We start from the raw sequence: 23,055 nt of genomic DNA on the forward strand, positions 1-23,055 counted from the left end.
TACAAAGATGCACAACGAGTACAAACCCTAAAGACGATTTAATTCATGTGTGTAACTTCTGTGACGGTGTACAACGAGGACAGGCGATATCTGGTCATTATGGCAAAAAATTCCATTCGATGGTGGACGCCTAACATATCTGAGCGCTTCAAAAATATCAAGTGTATATATAGAAACTAGTCTGCGCGGAGCCCTAAAGGAGTATAAGCAAAGCAGCAAAAGAAGGCAGGAAATTATTCCCCTCTGGATGTGGAAACAAATCACCAAAACCTAGAAAGAATCGTCTACCCGTTTTTCTCTTTTTTCTACCCCAAAAAATAGGCCCCGGATCCGAAATTCCCATCCAGTTGCAAAAACACCCCTCCCTTCCTTCCTCGAGCTTCCTCTACTCGATCGAAGCCAAGCAGCGGCGCCTGACACGGAGAACAGGGCCCCGGACTCGCCTCGCCGCCCAGGTCGCCGGCGACCGGAGCCCTCCTCCCCCGCCGCCGCCCCTCTGGTGAGCTGCTCTCCTCATTTTCTCGATCATCTCCGGGCTCCCCGCCGCCTCCTCCTCCTCCTCCTCCCCCTCGCCGCCAAAATCGCGGCCTCGCCCCATTGCGCCGCGGCTCTCCTCCTCCCCGTAGGACGGCGCGGCTGATTCTCGCGACGGCCCTGGTTCTCCTCCCGGAGCGTCGGCTCCTTCCCACGCCGCTTCAAATTGTTTTTCGAACTGAACCCGCATATGCCCCACGTCAAGGCCCGGCCCTGCAGTTCTGCCGCGAGTTCGTAGCCTGGATTACTTGCGAGTTTGGTTGGTAGTAGGTTAGTTACCCATCTACAAGAGTTGAGTACCTTGTCATTCAGTGGACGATTCACGTGGAAGGTTTCAGTACCTTGATGGAACCTGCACGGGGCCCTGAAGCCCATCCCCTGTAGTTGCGAGGTCCCTCTCCTGTCTGTCCGGTAATAGAGTTCAGTTGCAAGGTCCATGTACTGTCTGTCTGTTGTTGACTGTGCTCGTGTCCTCCCTCGCCTATGCACAAAGGATTACCAGTACATTAGTTAACTGTGTCCTGTCTGCCTCTTCATAGATTTCAGTTGCACTATTGTAGGGACGTTGAGAGATTATGCAATTCCAGTGATGTGATTATTTCAGTTACAGTTCCTTTATGTTCTGGTACACCACATTTCTTTCAGCACGTCATTGTTGACTCTTGATACTTAAGGTTCTTCATTGTAGGTTAAGACTTCTTTTGAATGGAGCGTAGTGATTCTCAGTCCGAGTCGCCAAGGAAGCGGAATGGCCTTCTGCGTGACCAGGTCCAGCTGGTGAAAAGGAAGGACACAAGCCGCTATGAGATCGTCCCCTTTCCAGAGCCACTGTCTTTTGAGAAAGGCTTCTTTGTCATGATCCGTGCCATCCAGCTCCTGGTGCAGAACAATGAAGGGATAATATTTGTGGGAGTTGCTGGCCCCTCTGGGGCTGGTAAGACGGTGTTTACTGAGAAGGTCCTCAATTTCATGCCCAGTGTTGCTGTCATATCAATGGACAACTACAATGATGCAAGTCGCATAGTTGATGGCAATTTTGATGGTAACCCAACTAATCTGGATGGCTACTTCTGTTACAATAGGAAGATTCATGTAATAAGAAATACTTATAATTTACATAATCTATGCATTATCTTATGGTGCTTACTTGGAACCACATGTCTCTGCAGTAATATTTGCATATGATTTAGTATATAATAGAAATATTAGTAATTTTTGCATGGGACTGTATTCATTTAGTCAGTAGTGGTGCTAAATGCTAACTTGAGTAACTGATATATGTATTTGTAAAATTTGGTCAGATCCACGTCTAACAGATTATGACACACTGTTGGAAAATATTCATGGTTTGAAGGAAGGAAGGTCCGTTCAGGTTCCAATATATGATTTCAAGATGAGTTGCCGGACTGGATACAGGTAGAAACATTCTTGTGTCATCACTGCGATCTTTACATTATGTACTAGAAAATTAGGCTCATATTTCACGATGATTGATTCTATCTAACTATATCATTTTCTTATGGCCAACAGAACAGTTGATGTCCCTAGCTCCAGGATTGTTATTATTGAAGGTATATATGCACTGAGTGATAAGTTACGGCCAATACTGGATCTGCGTGTTTCTGTCACTGGTGGTGTTCATTTTGACCTGGTGAAGAGGGTCCTAAGGGACATACAACGAGCTGGCCAGGAGCCTGAGGAAATAATTCACCAGATCTCAGAAACGGTTGCTTGACCTTTTGAACTTGAATCTATATCTGCTCTTTCCTTGTGTTTTCTTGCTCCCGTAAAAGGTCATTATAGAAAAAATCAGCGGTTTACGGGTTAATATTTGCACACATAGTATTTTATCCGACAATGTGTGTGGTTTAACATGGTGGAAGATGGTATTTTCAGGTTTATCCAATGTACAAGGCTTTCATTGAGCCGGATTTGAAGACAGCGCACATAAGAATTATCAACAAGTTCAACCCTTTCTCAGGGTTCCAGAATCCTATGTACATTCTGAAGGTAAGTCTTCCTCAATTATGTTCAATCTTTTTGTCATCCATGATCTTATGGTTTAGTAAGATGACGTGACTCTTGGATGTGTACTGTCAGTCACCACGGTCTCTAACACCTGATCAAATCAAAGCTGCTCTTGGCGAAGATCAAACAGAAAGCAATGAAGAAACTTATGATATCTATTTACTTCCACCGGGTGAAGATCCAGAAGCATGCCAATCTTATCTGAGAATGCGGAATAGGGAAGGGAAATATAATCTGATGTTTGAGGTATGCCCTCTTTCATGACTATATGTACTACATAGTTGTGAAGGGTATTGTTGGGTTTTCTGTTAGAAATATTACATTTCGGTGTCTTCATGTCATCAGTTCTCACTTATTTAGTTGCTGCCTTATTCCATATGATGGCTTCAGGAATCTTCTCCTTGCTAGAATATTCAAATTTGACAATTAAGCACCTGCAGCTCATAAAGACAAAGCCTACTTGTGTAGTAGGTCTAAAAAGAAAAGGAAAAATCAGCCGATTCTTAACTATATTTCCCTTTTATATTCTTATATGCAAATTCTTAACTCCATGCATTTTACTTGATCTTCTCTGCAAACTTATAGTATCCTCTACCGCAGTAGTTAACCGAGGTACTACCCTATGTTAGCTTTTTAGTTAATGTTATATCTTGCACCATGTGCACTATGTTAGGCGTTCTTGTTTGCTGACTAGCTTGTGTTTTTTGATAATTTGAAGGAGTGGGTGACTGATAATCCTTTTATCATATCACCGAGGATTACTTTTGAAGTCAGTGTACGTCTTCTTGGTGGTTTGATGGCGTTGGGATATACTATAGCAGCTATACTGAAGAGAAGCAGCCGTGTGTTTTCTGATGGCAAGGCTACTGTTAAAATTGACTGGCTGGAGCAACTTAACCGAAGGTATATACAGGTGAGCATTTATGTCTATATGATTCGACTTGCACATGTTTTGACTACTAAACTCATTATTATTTTTGAGCCTGCAACTTGTTAAGAAATTTCTTACCTTGCTTCTCTCTTATTAAGGTGCAAGGTAGAGACAGACTTTATGTCAAATTTGTAGCAGAGCAGTTAGGTTTGGATGGTTCTTATATCCCACGCACGTATATTGAACAAATTCAACTGGAGAAACTGATGAATGATGTTATGGTATGTACTTTACAAAGTAAATCTTCCACCTTACTGCTAGCTATACTGCTTAGTTTTGGCGGTGGTATGTGACAAAGATGATGTTCAGGCATTACCAGATGATTTGAGGACAAAGCTCAGCATTGATGATGAGCTGGTTTCAAGTCCAAAAGAAGCTTTTTCCCGGGCCTCTGCTGATAGGAGAAACGAACTTATGAAAAGGTTTCTTCATGTCATCTGTTCCTAGTTTAATCTCCTGTGATTGATTGATTTGTTGAAACCTTGGAACCTGAATGAGGCTGACATTCTCTTGTGGATACCTTCCAGTGGGCTATCTCACTCGTATTCAACACACGGAGATAAAAGTATTGTGAAATTGAATAAACTGACTGAAGGCAACCAAAGGTTTGGCAGTCGGCGAACTCCTGAACCTCCTGTGATTAATCAGGTGACCCTTCCAGCATATTTCATTCTTGTGTAGTGCTATAACAATCACATCTATTTCGAACTTGTTCTGTCATGATATTTTGACACACGTGAATGCTGATGTTCAAATCATTCTTGTTCTGACAATTGTTCTCTTGCATAGGGTGCAATCAACCAGCTGTCAGAACAGATATCGACACTGAATGAGAGGATGGATGAGTTTACCTGTCGGGTTGAAGATCTTAACTCAAAATTTACACTGATAAAATCTTCACCGAGTCAGCAAAATTTAGTTCCTCCAAGTGATACTCGTAATGGTTCTGCACCTACAAATCTCTTTGTTTCTCAGTTGGGTAATGGTACCCTTATACCCCATTCATCATCATCAAACCAACTTTCAAAAGAGTCTCCATTGATGGAAGAGGTATTTTACTGCTGTTACCACCTGTTTTCCTGACTGCCTTTTCCCTAGTTTTACCTTTAGTTTTTAGCTCTATTGAAAGTTCACTCAAGGTACTTCTGAATCCATAGACGATATACAATCTAGTAGTCTTGTCTTCGAAATAAATTTGTGAATTGTGCTAATTGGCTACCGTTTAGCAATGACCAGATTTGGCGTCGGAATTCAAACCTTGCTAATAGTTGGAAATTGAATTAGGTAAATAGATTCTGTCAATCTTAGACTCGTCTAGGATATGTTGCAGCATTATTTGGAGCTACACTTTTTCAGAACTTGTTGGGAGCTAGATGTAGAACCATGCCTGACTTGTGGAAATAAAGTGTGTTTTATTAATTTTATTCAGATCATGATTTGGAATGGATTGAGAATCAGTGAGACTTCAGCTTTTGATAACAGTATCACAGTGTTACGGGTGCCGCTGGTTGGCCCAAATCAATTTGATAAATTGGAACCCCAACCTAAATGAACCTCTCTACCAAATCGACATGAAGAAACTCAACTATTATAGTAACATAGTATAACTAGCAACTTGTAGATGTAACATGAATGTTGGATCAGGCTTTAGAGTGTATGTCACACTGTATAGCAAAGGGTCAGTGGATTTATATTCCTGACTTATATAGTTTTGTTGGTATGCACAATTTGAACCCTCTTGGTTGGGTACTCATGGAAAGTTCAACGTAAAATACTTTAAATACACGAGTGCTGGTTGCGCTATTTAAACTTTTGCTCTTTAATATTACACGTTATTGTGTACAAATCTTGGCATTTCACTTGGTTGGATGGTTTATTTCCTGAGCAGATTACGGTCTTATCAAGGGGTCAGCGCCAAGTAATACATCAGCTCGACAACCTCACCAACTTGCTTCACGAGCATTTGGTCTTGACCCGCCAAGGAAATGCCATGAGTAGGAACCGGATCCAGGAAGGAATCGACATGGCCATCTGTCCGTTGATAATCCTGACAATCGGCAGTGTCGGTTACTTCGTGTTCAAGAGTCTCAACCGGAGCTGACAAGAGTGAGACCCGATGAAGTGCGCGGTTCTGAAGCTCACCACCAAGTGAAGAACCAGAGGAGGTCAAGCAGTCTCAGTTGATCTTCAGTACCCAGAGCCCAGACTCCAAAACTGTTACTTTCTCTTGGAAGTTATAGTCAGTCCTTGAATCAGACACCATGATGAGGATCATATCTAGTAGATTACATTTTTCAAGATAGGCGAAAACTCATATATACAAAGAGCAAGCAACAAAGTTTAGTCTTTGGTGTTGAGCTGAGATACTTCGAAAAGGTCGGGAAAAAACGATGTACCGGAGGCATATATATGCCTGTAGTCGATACTGGAAGCCCCAGTATCAATAAATTTTGGGGGTACCGATCACAGTCCTGAATTCCTGATAATGTTGCCACATGGCTGCATAGGCTTTACTGAAATCTTTCTTGCCACCTGTCTCGACAGTCGCACGATTTTGCCCTTGCGTGAGCCTGGTTCTTACTGCTGCATGCGGTTTTACTTGCCAGCGCTATCATGCTCTTAAATTGTTGTGGCACAAGCTTTGATGTGACATCAACCACACAAAATGGATTTTGGTGACACCGTACTGTTGGCATCTGCAAAGCCATGCAAATAGTGTATATGTTAGTGTAAAGGTATAACATTTTGTGAAATTTGGCCAACCTTTTTTCTAGAAAAGGGCGAGTATCAAATTCTCCCAATGATTATGATTGCCGAAAAGGATGCACAACTCTTTCGATAAAGACCTCTGTTACTTCTTCTGACAAGCGGCAGATGGTAGGCAGAAATACCACATGGTAAAGTGGGCCGATATCTACGTTCCAAAGGACTCGGGGAGGGATTGGCATGTCCCGTCACATGAATGTGACCCTTATGCTGAGGTGGGTTTGGTGGATCCTCTGGGGGGGGGGGGGGGGGGTATGACTACAACTGATTCAAGGTAAGCACCTACAGGGCCGGCCCCTCCTTGGGCTCGCAATTCTAGCGAGGCATCCAACACATGGGATATCCTTCTCCATTGACATCTTATTTCGGCGGCCATTTGGGCCCATGGAGATTGTGAGTGGGCCAACTTGTGGGTCGCCCTCCCCTCGATCGACCATCCAGACATTGTTCTTGGCGGCTGAAAGTGCTAGTTGTCGACTAGAGGGGGGTGAATAGGCGATTTTTATGAAAGTCTTCAAAACACGGTGGCTTTGAAGACAAACAGGTAAACTGAACCTATACAGTAAGTAGCGGAATGAAGACTACACTAGGCAAACATTAGTCAAGCATACAAGCATACAATACAGGGAAAACACGAAGGCTAACTGCAACTAGGTAGACATGATCAGAATGGAAGATAGTGTGAAGCTAAACAGATACAAGTCTTCACACAATGAAGTCAAATGAATCAGTCAGGCAAGCAATGACTTCATGAAGACAAAATGTAAAGTAAGGAGAGTAGAGGATAAAACCAATTGCTTGGTGAAGACAAAGATTTGGTAGACCAGTTCCAGTTGCTATGACAACTGTACGTCTGGTTAGGGAGGCTGAGATTGAACTTAGAAAACTGTGTCTTCACGTTATTCCCCTTGAGCTAAGGACACCCAGTCCTCGCCCAATCACTCTGGTAAGTCTTCGAGGTAGACTTCCAAACCTTTACAGACTTCGTTCACCGGCAATCGACAACGACTCTTGGATGCTCAGAACGCGACACCTAACCGGCTGGAGGATACACAGTCCTCAAGTGTAATAAGTTTTCGGGTCACGCAGACAGAAAGACTTCAGTGATGCCTAACACTCTTTGGGCTCTGGGTGTTTTGGGCTTTGTCCTTGCAAGGATCTCTCTCTCAAATGCTTCAGAGGTGGGCTGCTCTCAAACGATAAAAGCCGTGTACTAACTCTGAGCAGCCACCAATTTATGGTGTAGGGGGTGGTCTATTTATAGCGAGGAGGCAACCCGACCTGATATGTCCAAAATGACCCTGAGTCACTAAGGAACTGACACATGTCCAACGGCCAGATTTCAAACACACGTGGCAGCTTGGCTTGGGCTACAAGCAAAGCTGACTCATCCAACTCTGGATAAGGTTTGCTCTCATTGTCTTCGTTCGAAGACATAAGATTTGGTTGAGCATCACTTAATTCACTTTTACTTTGTTCACTTGGACTGTCACACCCAATATGCGACTCTATTCTAAAGAAACTCGAAGGTCCCACCAAGGATAGAAACGCATATTGGAGACGCTTTTGCAAGGTGGATATCATTACATCGCACCATTACATAATAGTTGAGGATACATACAAGAGGCATACAAAGCCACACGAATACAACAACATCATACATAAGAGCATCATCCGACTACGGATGAAACAGAAACAGAAACTCAAACATCCACCCTGCTAGCCCAGGCTGCCGACCTGGAACCTATCCCCTGATCGAAGAAGCAGCAGAAGAAGAACTCCAAAACAAGTAAACATCGCTCTCGCGTCAAGATCATCACATAACCTGTACCTGCAACTGTTGTTGTAGTAATCTGTGAGCCACGAGGACTCAGCAATCCCATTACCATGGGTATCAAGACTAGCAAAGCTTAATGGGTATGGAAAAGATAAGTGGTGAGGTTGCAGCAGCGACTAAGCATATATGGTGGCTAACATACGCAAAATAAGAGCGAGAAGAGAAGCAAACGGAACGGTCGTGAAGCTAGCAATGATCAAGAAGTGATCCTGAACTCCTACTTACGTCAAACATAACACAAAGACCGTGTTCACTTCCCGGACTCTGCCGAAAAGAGACCATCACGGCTACACATGCGGTTGATGCATTTTAGTTAAGTCAAGTGTCAAGTTCTCTACAACCGGACATTAACAAATTCCCATCTGCCACATAACCGCGGGCACGGCTCTCAAAAGTTTATACCCTGCAGGGGTGTCCCAACTTAGCCCATCACAAGCTCTCACGGTCAACGAAGGATATTCCTTCTCCCAGGAAGACCCGATCAGTCTCGGAATCCCGGTTTACAAGATATTTCGACAATGTTAAAACAAGACCAGCAAGACCGCCCGGATGTGCCGACAAATCCCGATAGGAGCTGCACATATCTCGTTCTCAGGGCACACCGGATGAACACTACATACAACTGAAACCAGACCTCAAGTTTCGCCGAGGTGGCGCTGCAAGTGGCTCTAGTTTGGACCAACACTCAGAGGAGCACTGGCCCGGGGGGTAAATAAAGATGACCCTCGGGCTTCGGAAACCCAAGGGAAAAAGGCTTAGGTAGGCAAATGGTAAAACCAAGGTTGGGCTTGCTGGAGGAGTTTTATTCAAAGCGAACTGTCAGGGGGGTCCCATAAATCACCCAACCGCGTAAGGAACGCAAAATCAAGGAACATAACACCGGTATGACGGAATCTAGGGCGGCAAGACTAGAACCAAACACTAGGCATAAGGCCGAGCCTTCCACCCTTTACCAAGTATATAGATGCATTAATTAAATAAGATATATTGTGATATCCCAACATAATCCTGTCCACCATGGAGCAATCTTCATCTTCACCTGCAACTAGCAGCGCTATAAGAGGGGGGCTGAGCAAAAGCGGTAACATAGCCAAACAACGGTTTGCTAGGAAGGCTGACAAAGGTTAGAGGCTGACATGGCAATTTGGGAGGCTTGAAGAGCAAGTGTTAGGTAGCGCAGCATAGTGATAGAACGAAGCAACTAGCATAGCAATGATAGTAGTGAGATCCAGGGTGACGGTCATCTTGCCTGAAATCCCGCTAGGAAGAAGAACGAGTCCATGAAGAAGATAAAGCCACGAAGACGAACCAAGCGTAGACGAACGAATCCTCACGATCGCAACGAAACAGGAACTAACGGGAAGGAGCACAACCGGAAAGAAGCAAACAACAAGGTAAACACACAACACATAGACATGACATGATGCTCAACCAAATATGATGCATAACAAGGTTACATGAAGCTACCCATGGCAAGAGATGATGCATACAAGAACAACACATCAAGGCAAGTTTAAATGAGTCCGGAAACAACATATAACAATTTCGGAAAATCCCCATATGCATATTTGGAAATTAGTCCAGATATGAATAAACCTTATGTTCAAGTTGTTAACCAGCAAGTTAAAATGCACCAAGATGATCTACACGAAATTCTAGTCAAGTTACATATAAAGTTTATTTAGTTCGGAGCTACGACCTAGAAGATATGAGCAAAACAAGTTAAACATGGCATTGATGCAAAATGCATACAAACATCAAGCAAACACGTTCAAAACATGAATGCAACAAGGTAATATGAAGCTACATGTAAAACTAAGCAAGTTTCATATAGAGCATGCTCAAAACGGAGCAACGGTGCAGCACATACACTCCAAACAAGATATAACCTCAATCTGTCCAAAACAACAACTAGGCATCTAGCAAGCATCAAAACAATATGCTACAGCACCTCAACATGAAAAAAAAGGCATGGACATGATGTACAGATGAAGCATAAATAATATGAACACTGAGCTATCTCCAGAAATCACTAGAACATGCTCAAAAGGTCATGACAATATTGCAAATAATAACAGTTTCAGACTTAGCAGAAATAACATCAGGTTGCAATGTTTAGAGCTATCAAAGAACATGATACAGGAACTTATCATGGTAAACAAAGGCATGGCATGATAGTACTAAAAGCACTTAACAACACTTCCTAACTGAACTTAATCCAAATATCAACAGAAAACATGGTAGGATCCATGCAAACATGGCAACTGATATAACAGATTCAGAATAACAGTACATGGCAGGAACAACGATAAGTAGGCATGTTTGTGAGATTGTCCAACTCACCACAGAGCAATACATGGAATGTGAAGTCAACCAACAGTAAGATGACATATTTATGAAGCTAAAAATGGCAAGAACAAGTTCATAGGGTGCATGGATCACTAGCAAAACTCATGGAAAAACTGAACTTAATGTTAATAGGCTGACAGCAACATTATTTAGCAAATTGAGAGCAAGATTACAACAAACTACAGCAGGCTATAAATGCAACCAGGGGCATGGATGTATAGATCATGACATGTATAACAAAATATCCTTAGTGAACATCTCCAGATTATGCATAGAATGACTTGTAGCAGCAGGTTTACATAGCATCAGGATATAGCAGATTCAGCCTAGCAAAACAGCAACAGCAAGTACCCTACTTCACGAGCTTGATGCACTCACTACAAGACTCAAAAAAATACATGTATTGCAGCCCTGTAAAGATGGCATAAAATGCTCCTAAACCATGTAGAAATCATGCTCAAAGGATGCACACACAAAATGCAACGAAAAAGACAAAACAAGTTCTGTTAACAAACAGCAGTTAACATCATATAGCACTCTTGCAACGATGATAAAGGCATCAAGATGAATTCAAACAAGCATGGCACAATGGAATGAAATGAAGAGCATCTCACACTTAACATTTTGACATATTATATGCACAAAACGGTGCAGCACACATGAAGTTATGGCATGCAGAACATAGCACCAGAATGCAATAATTAAGGGACAACCATTTTCTGAGAAAAAAAATAGGGTGAGCAGTGGATAGCTATACGTCTCACCGAGCGGGATTTAGACGGGGCGTGCTCACCAAGCGGCTAGTGGGCCGGGGCGATCTGGGCCTAGTGATGCGGCCGCGGGGCACGGCGGGTTGAGGGGCGGCCGGAGCGGGCTTCTCCGGGCGGCGGCGACTCTCCTGTTCACGGCAAGGAGAGAGAGAGAGCTGTGAGGGAGGAGAGGAGGGAAGAAGGAGGAGTAGGGCGACGGCGGCGCGACCTGGCTACGGAGGAGGCGGGGTCCGGCGATGGTGGCGCTGTGGTGCGGCGGCGAAGACGGGCGGTGAACTCCGGCGAGCGGTGGCCAGAGCAGAGGGGTGCACCAGCGAGGGTTGCGGCCACCGGCGCGATAGGGTGCGGGCGGCGGAGATCCGGGCCGAGCGGCGGTGGTGGATGGGCTCGGGCGGTCCCGCGATGGGCTCGCGCGGGCCGACGGCGGCGGGTGGCGGCGCGGACAGGTGTTAGCGCGGGAGAGGCCGGGCGGTGGTGGCGAACATGTCCGTCGGTGGCGGGGAAACGTCCGTCGGCGCGAGGGGAAGGGGGCTAGGGTTTGACTACAAAATTTCGGGGGAAGGCACCTATTTATAGGTAGAGAGAGCTAGGAGACTCCAAATGGAGAGCGGTTTTCTCCCACACGATTGTGATCGAACGACCGAGAGCATGGAAGGGGTTTGGATGGGCTCATGGGCTGTGGTGAAGAGGGGCTGGGCTGCAAAGATAGAGGGGTTTCGGGCTACGCGGTTAACCGTTGGGGCATCAAACGACCTCCAAATGGAACGAAATTTGACGGGCGGTCTGTCGGTGCTATACCAAGGCCACTCGGCAAATCTCGGTCCATTCCGAGAAGGTTTTTATCCTGCTCATGAAACAAGGTCTGAGAGGTGCGACGGGCGTGTGCGAGTGTGGTTGGGCTCAGAATGGACAATGGAGAGAACCGAGAGGATCCGAACGGATGCAAGTTTTGAAAAACATGCAGATGATGACATGGCAAAATGCAACACGCAAGCAAAAGACATGGCAACAACGACAAATAGCTGGAAGACACACCTAGCGCATCGGATCCGGGGCGTTACAACTCTCCTCCACTAACAAGAGATCTCGTCCTGAGATCTTAGGAACGAGACGAAAGAGAAAGAGGAAGAAGAGAAATAAGAACGCAAGAGAGAAGATGAACAAAGTCAAGAGCACTCGGGTAGAAAAGAGGAATGATGAGTATGAAAAGAATCAAGAACTCAACGAATTAGATAGACTCTGACACCACTCTGGTTAGAACAAGATGGAAAAAGGACAAGAATGGGAGAATTTAGGCAGCACTCCGGCTGAAAATGGAAGGAATAGAACATGAACTTCACCCAATGAGATGGCACTTGACGAGATGAACAATGCAATGCCTCCAGAAGAATTGAATGAATTGAATGAAAAGAACTTAGAAGGAAGGATTGAATGGAGTTGTTGAGAAAATTGACAACGAAAGAATAGGCTTGTTGTGGACTTATCAAAACAACTCAAAACTTGAGGTGAAATTATACCACAACCAAATGTCTGAAAAGCTGAGAAGAACGAAGAAATGCAAAACTCCACTTCAGAAGAAATCGGAGAATTAGTTGCACTTCGAGACGCGAGAAGAAAAGATACTTGAACTCCACCAACAAAATTCTTGATGAACACTTGAAGAATGAATTAAATCAAGAAGAACCACCATGAAGAACTCCGGTGACAAAAGGATGATGAGATAGAATAAAGGATGAAAGAATAAGATGAGCCTTGCGATGATTTAGATGGGGGTTTCAACGAAATGGCCGAGTAATTTTGAGCTCCGGAAAAGAAAAGATGAAAACACTTGGAACTAGAATTTATTCACCAAGAACAAACTCCGAAGAAAAGGATTAATAACTTTGAGAAAATAAGAATAAGATTTATTTTATGCTTATCCTTCATCAAATTAAATTGATGACAAGCAATGGATTTTGCATATTACTTATTCTTCTTGAAAAGGATTGAGAAGTGACATATCGCAAACTTGAGAAGGTCTTCATGAACCACCGGTAGGATTGGAAAGAACGAATGAATTAATATGATAATCAAAGAAAAAGAATCTTGAATGAACCACCGTAAGAATTCGAAAATGGCTGATGAAAGAGAATGAATCACCGGGAAGAATTAGAAGAACAAATATGCTAGATGGATTTAGATGCAAAAGAACGAAGAGATAACAAGCTGATTAAAGAATACTTGACAGATGCGCCGGGGTAAATATAGAATGATAGATGGAATGATGGCCTCCGGTGAAAGGAAGTAGAAATCAACTCCTTAAATACTCCGGATGGTTGAGAAAAAGGAATTTCCAACAAACGGAATAATTAGAGAGGATAACAAGAAGTTAGAACCATGAATCTTCGAGAGAACAGACAAGATTTAGAGGAAAAACTCTTCTTCGGTCTTGAAATGACGACGGGAAACACCACCAAAATTGCTGAGATACTCCGGGAGAACGAAAAGCGAAGAGGTTGAGGCAACAATGAAAAATGATTTGAAATTTATCTTGGAGATGGATCTGAGTGATGAAATTCATTCTTACGTCACACTTGAAAAGAATTTGAGAATAACTCCGGGAGAATTAGAAGAGTCCGGTAAGATCATGGGAAAGACATGTGGGTTATGGGCCCACTAAAGAGAAAAACACCGTTGGAAAGGGATGTTGAACAGATAGATGATGCACCGGAACAATTGAAATACTTAAATGAGGTGACAACCTTGATTTAATTCAAACACAGACGAATCTCCTGAGATGTCTTCCAAACTCCGGAATGATTAAATGGCGAGAGGCGAACGAGCGGGGGAAACACTTGATCCAAGTAAAAGAATATGATCAACACTGAAAATTGGAATTGAATCCACCGAAGAAGAAGAAGAGTTGAAGAACGACAAACGAGACGAGAATTCACCGGTTGAAATAATTAACGAAAGACCGAAGAGGCTCCACACGAATGAAATAGTTTCTCGAATAGAGGCTCGGACTCCGGGAAGAAAAAGGGGTGGGAGGGCGGGAAAAACAAAGGCACCTGGAAGGGAGAACCGACGAATATCTTGAAGAGAAAACACCGGTTGAAAGAAAGCAAATGCTTCGCACGAGTAGGATGGATACTCAATTACGGACTCCGGCTCCGAGAAGAAAAAGGGTGGGTGGGTGGGAAATAAAACAACTGAGGATTGAACTTGGCAAAGATGAAGAGGCTCGAGTCAACTTGACGAGACATGCACCGGATGCAAAGAGCTGAGGAACAACGATCAAAAAACCAACTGCGTGATCCTAAAGAAAGTTTGAAAGGGAAGAGGAGTAAGTCAAAACACCTACGTCAAGATTTCTCACCAGAGCGATGAAGGGGCAAAGGAGTAAAAAGAATTCCTACTCTCCGATATAACTAGACTCCAAAAAGTTTCTTCTAGACTCGACAACGGTCAAACTACACGATCAATCAAGGGGGCTCCTATGGTCGGTCGAGGCTCTGATACCAACTTGTCACGCCCAATATGCGACCCTATCCTAAAGGAACTCGAAGGTCCCACCAAGGATAGAAGCGCATATTGGAGACGCTTTTGCAAGGTGGATATCATTACATCGTACCATTACATAATAGTTGGGGATACATACAAGAGGCATACAAAGCCACACGAATACAACAATATCATACATAAGAGCATCATCCGACTACGGATGAAACACAAACAAAAACTCAAACGACATCCACCCTGCTAGCCCAGGCTGCCGACCTTGATCCTATCCCCTGATCGAAGAAGCAGCAGAAGAAGAACTCCAAAACAAGTAAACATCGCTCTCGCGTCAAGATCATCGCATAACCTGTACCTGCAACTGTTGTTGTAGTAATCTGTGAGCCACGAGGCTCAGCAATCCCATTACCATGGGTATCAAGACTAGCAAAGCTTAATTGGTATGGAAAAGATAAGTAGTGAGGTTGCAGCAGCGACTAAGCATATATGGTGGCTAACATACGCAAAATAAGAGTGAGAAGAGAAGCAAATGGAACGGTCGTGAAGCTAGCAATGATCAAGAAGTGATCCTGAACTCCTACTTCCGTCAAACATAACACAAAGACCGTGTTCACTTCCCGGACTCCGCCGAAAAGAGACCATCATGGCTACACACGCGGTTGATGCATTTTAGTTAAGTCAAGTGTCAAGTTCTCTACAACCGGACATTAACAAATTCCCATCTGCCACATAACTGTGGGCCCGGCTCTCGAAAGTTTATACCCTGCAGGGGTGTCCCAACTTAGCCCATCACAAGCTCTCACGGTCAACGAAGGATATTCCTTCTCCCAGGAAGACCCGACCAGTCTCGGAATCCTGGTTTACAAGACATTTCGACAATGGTAAAACAAGACCAGCAAGACCGCCTAGATGTGCTGACAAATCCCGATAAGAGCTGCACATTTCTCGTTCTCAGGGCACACCGGATGAACACTACGTACAACTAAAACCAGACCTCAAGTTTCCCCAAGGTGGCACTGCAAGTGGCTCTAGTTTGGACCAACACTTAGAGGAGCACTGGCCCGGGGGATAAATAAAGATGACCCTCGGGCTCCGGAAATCCAAGGGAAAAAGGCTTAGGTAGGCAAATGGTAAAACCAAGGTTGGGCCTTGCTGGAGGAGTTTTATTCAAAGCAAACTATCAAGGGGGTCCCATAAATCACCCAACCGTGTAAGGAACGCAAAATCAAGGAACATAACACCAGTATGACGGAAACTAGGGCGACAAGAGTGGAACCAAACACCAGGCATAATGCCGAGCCTTCCACCCTTTACCAAGTATATAGATGCATTAATTAAATAAGATATATTGTGATATCCCAACATAATCCTGTCCACCATGGAGCAATTTTCATCTTCACCTACAACTAGCAGCGCTATAAGAGGGGGGCTGAGCAAAAGCGGTAACATAGCCAAACAACGGTTTGCTAGGAAGGGTGACAAAGGTTAGAGGCTGACATGGAAATTTGGGAGGCTTGAAGAGCAAGTGTTAGGTAGCGCATCATAGCGATAGAACGAAGCAACTAGCATAGCAATGATAGTAGTGAGATCCAGGGTGATGGTCATCTTGCCTGAAATCCCGCTAGGAAGAAGAATGAGTCCATGAAGAAGATGAAGCCACGAAGATGAACCAAGCATAGACGAACGAATCCTCACGATCGCAACAAAACAGGAACAAACGGGAAGGAGCACAACCGGAAAGAAGCAAACAACAAGGTAAACACACAACACATAGACATGACATGATGCTCAACCAAACATGATGCATGACAAGGTTACATGAAGCTACTCATGGCAAGAGATGATGCATACAAGAACAACACATCAAGGCAAGTTTAAATGAGGCCGGAAGCAACATATAACAATTCCGAAAAATCCCCATATGCATATTTCGAAATTGGTCCAGATATGAATAAACTTTATGTTCAAGTTGTTAACCAGCAACTTAAAATGCACCAAGATGATCTACACGAAATTCTAGTCAAGTTACATATAAAGTTCATTTAGTTCGGAGCGACGGCCTAGAAGATATGAGCAAAACAAGTTAAACATGGCATTGATGCAAAATGCATACAAACATCAAGCAAACACGTTCAAAACATGAATGCAACAAGGTAATATGAAGCTACATGTAAAACTAAGCAAGTTCCATATAGAGCATGCTCAAAACGGAGCAACGGTGCAACACATACACTCCAAACAAGATATAACCTCAATCTGTCCAAAATAGCAACTAGGCATCTAGCAAGCATCAAAACAATATGCTACAACACCTCAACATGAAAACAAAAGGCATGGACATGATGTACAGATGAACCATAAAAAAACATGAACACTGAGCTATCTCCAGAAATCACTAGAACATGCTCAAAATGTCATGGAAAGATTGCAAATAATAACAGTTTCAGACTTAGCAGAAATAACATCAGGTTGCAATGTTTAGAGCTATCAAACAACATGACGCAGGAACTTATCATGGCAAACAAAGGCATGGCATGATAGTAATAAAAGCACTTAACAACACTTACTTATTGAACTTATTCCAAATATCAACAGAAAACATGGTAGGATCCATGCAAACATGACAACTGATATGACAGATTCAGAATAACAGTACATTGCAGGAACAACGATAAGTAGGCATGTTGGTGAGCTTTTCCAACTCACCACAGAGCAATACATGGAATGTGAAGTCAACCAACAGTAAGATGACATATTTATGAAGCTAAAATTGGCAAGAACAAGTTCATAGGGTGCATGGATCACTAGCAAAACTCATGGAAAAACTGAACTTAATGTTAACAGGCTAACAACAACATTATTTAGCAATTTGAGAGAAAGATTACAACAAGCTACAACAGGCTATAAATGAAACCAGGGGCATGGATGTATATATCATGACATGTATAACAAAACATCCTTAGTGAACATCTCCAGATTATGCATAGAATGACTTGTAGCAGCAGGTTTACATAGCATCAGGATATAGCAGATTCAGCCTAGCAAAACAGCAACAACAAGTACCCTACTTCACGAGCTTGATGCACTCACTACAAGAATCACAAAAAAACATGTATTGCACCCCTGTAAAGATGGCATAAAATGCTCCTAAACCATGTAGACATCATGCTCAAAGTATGCACACACAAAATGCAACGAAAAAGACAAAACAGCAAGTTCTGTTAACAGACAACAGTTAACATCATATAGCACTCTTGCAACGATGATAAAGGCATCAAGATGAATTCAAACAAGCATGGCACAATGGAATGAAATGAAGAGCATCTCACACTTAACATTTTGACATATTATATGCACAAAACGGAGCAGAACACATGAAGTTATGGCATGCAGAACATAGCACCAGAATGCAATAGTTAAGGGACAACCATTTTTTGAGAGAAAAAATAGGGTGAGCGGTGGATAGCTATACGTCGCACCGAGCGGGATTTAGAGGGGGCGTGCTCACCAATCGGCTACTGGGCCGGGGCGATCTGGGCCTACTGACGCGGTGGGCCGAGGCCATGGGGAAGGCCCACGTGGCCGGCGCTGGTCGATCTCCTCGTGCTCGAGCACGAGCAAGAGGTAGGAGGCGGCGCTGCGCGGCTGCCGGCCAGAGGTCGCCGATGGGGCTGGCGAGGGCGGATCCGGCCGTGGGGCCTCCGGATCCGGCCGGATCTTGGCACGGTGGGTCGAGGGGCGGCCGGAGCGGGCTTCTCCGGGCGGTGGCGGCTCTCCTGTTCACGGCAAGGGGAGAGAGAGCTGTGAGGGAGGAGAGGAGGGAAGAAGGAGGAGTAGGGCGACCGTGTGGGCTACGGAGGAGGCAGGGTCCGGCAATGGTGGCGCTGTGGTGCGGCGACGACGACGGGCGGTGAACTCCGGCGAGCGGTGGCCGGAGCAGAGGGGTGCGTCGATGAGGGTTGCGGCCACCGGCGCGGTCGGGTGCGGGCGGCGGAGTTCCGGGTCGAGTGGCGGTGGTGGATGGGCTCGGGCGGGCCCGCGATGGGCTTGCGCGGGCTGGCGGCGACGTGTGGCGTCGCGGATAGGTGTCAGCGCGGGAGAGGCCGGGCGGTGGTGGCGGACATGTCCGTCGGTGGCGGGGAAACGTCCGGCAGCGCGAGGGGAAGGGGGCTAGGGTTTGACTATGAAATTTCGGGGGAAGGCACCTATTTATAGGTAGAGAGAGCTAGGAGACTCCAAATGGAGAGCGGTTTTCGCCCACACGATCGTGATCGAAAGACCGAGAGCATGGAAGGGGTTTGGATGGGCTCATGGGCTGTGGTGAAGAGGGGCTGGGCTGCAAAGATAGAGGGGTTTCGGGTTACGCGGTTAACCGTTGGGGCATCAAACGACCTCCAAATGGAACGAAATTTGACGGGCGGTCTGTCGGTGCTATACCAAGGCCACTCGGCAAATCTCAGTCCATTATGAGAAGGTTTTTATCCCGCTCATGAAACAAGGTCTGAGAGGTGCGACGGGCGTGTGCGAGTGTGGTTGGGCTCAGAACGGACAACGGAGAGAACCGAGAGTATCCGGACGGATGCAAGTTTTGAAAAACATGCAGATGATGACATGGCAAAATGCTATACGCAAGCAAAAGACATGGCAACAACGACGAATAGCTGGAAGACACCTGGCGCATCGGATCCGGGGCGTTACATGGACCCCACTAAATAGTACGGTGGTTCCTATGACTCAATAAAGAAGAAAGGAAACTACGAAACAACTATGTCTTCGTACTCCATAGTCTTCAAGTGAATATCTTCACATGTCATAATCTTCGTCGTGAATGTCTTCACGAACCACCATTGTCTTCAATATCTTCACACATTTGTAGGGGTCATCTTTGGTAGGTAAATCGAATTAATGAGGGACTACTACCTATGTTATCCTGCAATTCTCACAAACACATTAGTCCATCAACCACGTTTGTCGTCAATACTCCAAAACAAACTAGGGGTGGCACTAGATGCACTTACAATCTCCCCTTTTTGGTGATTGATGACAAACTGGTTGAAGTTTTCAACGAGGATAAAAGTATGTGAAAGTTCAGTTTCATGAGTATTGTCTTCATACATAAAAAGAGGCTCCCCCTGAAGATGTGCAAATAAGTAGTTTGCTTTTGAATGCAAATGCACATGGCAGGTTTTGCTTTGTGGAGGCCATCTTCAAAGTGTGAAGACAATTTACCATGCATATAAATAGTTTGAAGATAATGATATGCATAATCAAAAATGGACGTCTGCAGAATGACTTTATGCGGAATTTATCATCGCATCACAAAGTGGCAACAAGAGTAGTAGACGACCATCAAGTTTAAGTATTACAACTCAAAAGCCAAAAGTTTCAGAACGAGAGCTGTAAGAACTTAGCAAAAATTAAGCAACCACCCATATGGACCTGCTTGAAGACTAACAACTCATATGCTTCTCCCCCTTTTGTCAGTAAGGACCAAAAATGTTTGAAGACATAGAGTATCTACTCGTTCCCAGGTGGAGACGAAGTTGGAGCAGTAGGATCGACGTTGGAGTTAGGTGGTGCAGAGGGGCCTACTGCAGCATCGTGATGCAGTGCAGTTAAAGCCGGAGAAGTGGCGGTGTCTTCTTCATCGATGACTCTCGCAACAACAGTTGCAGCCGAAGATGAGCACTCAGTATCTTCAATGGAGGGTGTGCGACGCCAACTTGCATTTTGAGGAGGCATGGAGTCAAACTTGAAATTCTCAGTGAAGCCATCCGCGCGAAGATCATCTTCGGCGCAGAGCAAGGTGAGACTCTTCTAGGACCACCGACAGGTTTCATGGGCTACAAATGAGTACTTGGTGGCCAAGTTGTGAATGCGATTTACATCCACCAAGATACTTTGCATCTGACACTTCAGCCAGTCATGATGTCTGTCCTGCTTTTGATGTAAAGCCACCAGAAGCTCACGGTCATTAAGAACACGAGGACGCTTCTGAGGCCTTTGAGCTATGGTGCTTGCAGTGGCTTCAGTATTGGCACGATGCGGTATGCGCATGTTGCCAGCCAGGGGATAAGCAGGAGTTGCAGCATTGGGCACATGAACACCTTCAATGGGTTGTGTGAAGCTCTGGAATTCAACATTATAAAGGTGAAGGGGCTTCTTGGCAGGCTCGGGGTAGATGGCTTCAATAGACATACCAATTTCAGGCAAAAAGACAAGATGGTTGCACGCTGAAGGCTGATAGTCAATGGTTGAACGAAGCTTAATCAAACGCATCACCCATGGAGCATAGAATTTCAGACCAAACAGATCAATTCCAGAAGCAGCAAGTTGTCTGATGAAGAAATCCTGAGTGTTGAATCTGATGCCATTGATGATATAGACCAAAGTCTTCATGGCACCTTCAAGTTTGGCTTCAGAGGAATTTCCTTTGATAGGCCAGAGAGTACGCCTCAGAATATGGTACACTGTGCAAGGCAAATACTCAAGGTCCTTGACAAACAATTCCTTTGGATATTCAGCATCGTGCAGTAATGGCTTCATCATAATAAGCATTTGGCTCATGTTTGGCTCTGGCTTCTGAAAGATGCTTTGCAGCTCATTCTGATGAAGCTGACAACCAGGTTCATATAACTGTTGGGAATGTAGCATGCAATTTCAAAAAAAATCCTACGATCATGCAAGATTATCTAGGATATGCATAGCAACGAGAGGGGAGAGTGTGTCCACATACCCTCGTAGACCAAAAGCGGAAGCGTTATGTTAACGCAGTTGATGTAGTTGAATGTCTTCGCGATCCAACCGATCTAGTACCAAATGTACGACACCTCCGAGTTCAGCGCGCGTTCAGCTCGATGACGTCCCTCGAACTCTTGATCCAGCAAAGTGTCAATGGAGTCGATGAGTTTCGTCAGCACAACAGCGTGATGATAGTGTTGGTGATGTGATCCGTGTAGGGCTTCGCCTAAGCACTAAGATGATACTATCGGAGGAGTAAATGGTGGAGGGGGGCACCGCACACGGCTAAGAATAACTGTTGTGCTTTGGGGTGCCCCCTGTTGGGGAACATTGCAGAAAACAAAAAAATTCCTACGATTTCACCAAGATCAATCTATGAGTTCATCTAGCAACAAAAGAGAGGAGTGCATCTACATACCCTTGTAGATCAAGCGGAAGCATTCAAGAGAACGGGGTTGAGGGAGTCGTACTCGTCGTGATCCAAATCACCGGAGATCCTAGCGCCAAACGGACGACACCTCCGCTTTCAACACACGTACGGTCAGCGTGACGTCTCCTCCTTCTTGATCCAGCAAGGGGGAAGGAGAGGTTAATGAAGATCCAGCAGCACGACGGCGTGGTGGTGGATGCAGCAGGGATCCCGGCAGGGCTTCGCCAAGCGTCTGCGGGAGGGAGAGGTGTAGCAAGGGGAAAGGGAGGCACCAAGTGCAAGGATGCGGCTGCCCTCCCTCCCCCCTCTATATATAGGGTCCCCAGGGGGGGCGCCGGAACTAGGAGATGGGATCTCCTAGGGGGGCGGCGGCCAAGGGGGTGCCTTGCCCCCCAAGGCAAGTGGAGGCGCCCCCTCCCCTAGGGTTCCCAACCCTAGGCGCAGGGGGGCCCAGGGGGGGGGGGGTGCACCAGCCAACCAGGGGCTGGTTCCCCTCCCACTTCAGCCCATGGGGCCCTCCGGGATGGGTGGCCCCACCCGGTGGAACCCCCGGACCCTTCCGGTGGTCCCGGTACAATACCGGTAACCCCCGAAACTTTCCCGATGGCCGAAACTCGACTTCCCGTATATAATTCTTTACCTCCGGACCATTCCGGAACTCCTCTTGACGTCCGGGAACTCATCCGGGACTCCGAACAACTTTCGGTTTGCTGCATACTAATATCTCTACAACCCTAGCGTCACTGAACCTTAAGTGTGTAGACCCTACGGGTTCGGGAGACACGTAGACATGACCGAGACGGTTCTCCGGTCAATAACCAACAGCGGGATCTAGATACCCATGTTGGCTCCCACATGCTCCTCGATGATATCATCGGATGAACCACGATGTCGAGGATTCAAGCAACCCCGTATACAATTCCCTTTGTCAATCGGTATGTTACTTGCCCGAGATTCGATCGTCGGTATCCCAATACCTCGTTCAATCTCGTTACCGGCAAGTCACTTTACTTGTACCGTGATGCATGATCCCGTGACCAGACACTTGGTCACTTTGAGCTCATTATGATGATGCATTACCGAGTGGGCCCAGAGATACCTCTCCGTCATACGGAGTGACAAATCCCAGTCTCGGTCCGTGTCAACCCAACAGACACTTTGGGAGATACCC

General features: G+C 45.2%; 1 protein-coding gene across 2 annotated transcripts; it reads left to right on the forward strand.

Annotated features, from left to right (window-relative positions):
* The first annotated feature begins 220 nt into the window (after positions 1 to 220).
* On the forward strand, positions 221 to 5,995 carry LOC123137939 (inorganic pyrophosphatase TTM1). Of its 2 annotated transcripts, none has more exons than XM_044557836.1 (12): positions 221 to 499; positions 1,223 to 1,576; positions 1,836 to 1,950; positions 2,065 to 2,260; positions 2,431 to 2,544; positions 2,635 to 2,808; positions 3,281 to 3,475; positions 3,592 to 3,714; positions 3,803 to 3,915; positions 4,021 to 4,141; positions 4,283 to 4,543; positions 5,382 to 5,995. In XM_044557836.1, the coding sequence occupies exons 2-12, from the start codon at positions 1,240 to 1,242 to the stop codon at positions 5,592 to 5,594; spliced, it is 1,962 nt and encodes a 653-aa protein (XP_044413771.1). In that variant the 5' UTR covers positions 221 to 499; positions 1,223 to 1,239; the 3' UTR covers positions 5,595 to 5,995. The 2 variants fall into 2 exon arrangements, with proteins under 2 accessions (XP_044413771.1, XP_044413772.1); XM_044557837.1 differs by having other exon boundaries at positions 240 to 499; positions 1,209 to 1,576.
* The last annotated feature ends 17,060 nt before the right edge of the window (positions 5,996 to 23,055 follow it).

Source organism: Triticum aestivum, chromosome 6B, assembly GCF_018294505.1.
Source record: "Triticum aestivum cultivar Chinese Spring chromosome 6B, IWGSC CS RefSeq v2.1, whole genome shotgun sequence".
In the NCBI taxonomy this organism is placed as follows: Eukaryota; Viridiplantae; Streptophyta; class Magnoliopsida; order Poales; family Poaceae; genus Triticum; species Triticum aestivum.

What these genes read in the sequence shown, in the direction of transcription:
- LOC123137939 (XM_044557836.1), top strand. Translation starts at nt 1,240, where the DNA reads ATGGAGCGTAGTGATTCTCAGTCCGAGTCGCCAAGGAAGCGGAATGGC. An exon ending in AGTTGATGGCAATTTTGATG is followed by an intron (nt 1,577 to 1,835) that starts GTAACCCAACTA and finishes AAATTTGGTCAG; the next exon opens with ATCCACGTCTAACAGATTAT. An exon ending in ATCCTATGTACATTCTGAAG is followed by an intron (nt 2,545 to 2,634) that starts GTAAGTCTTCCT and finishes GTGTACTGTCAG; the next exon opens with TCACCACGGTCTCTAACACC.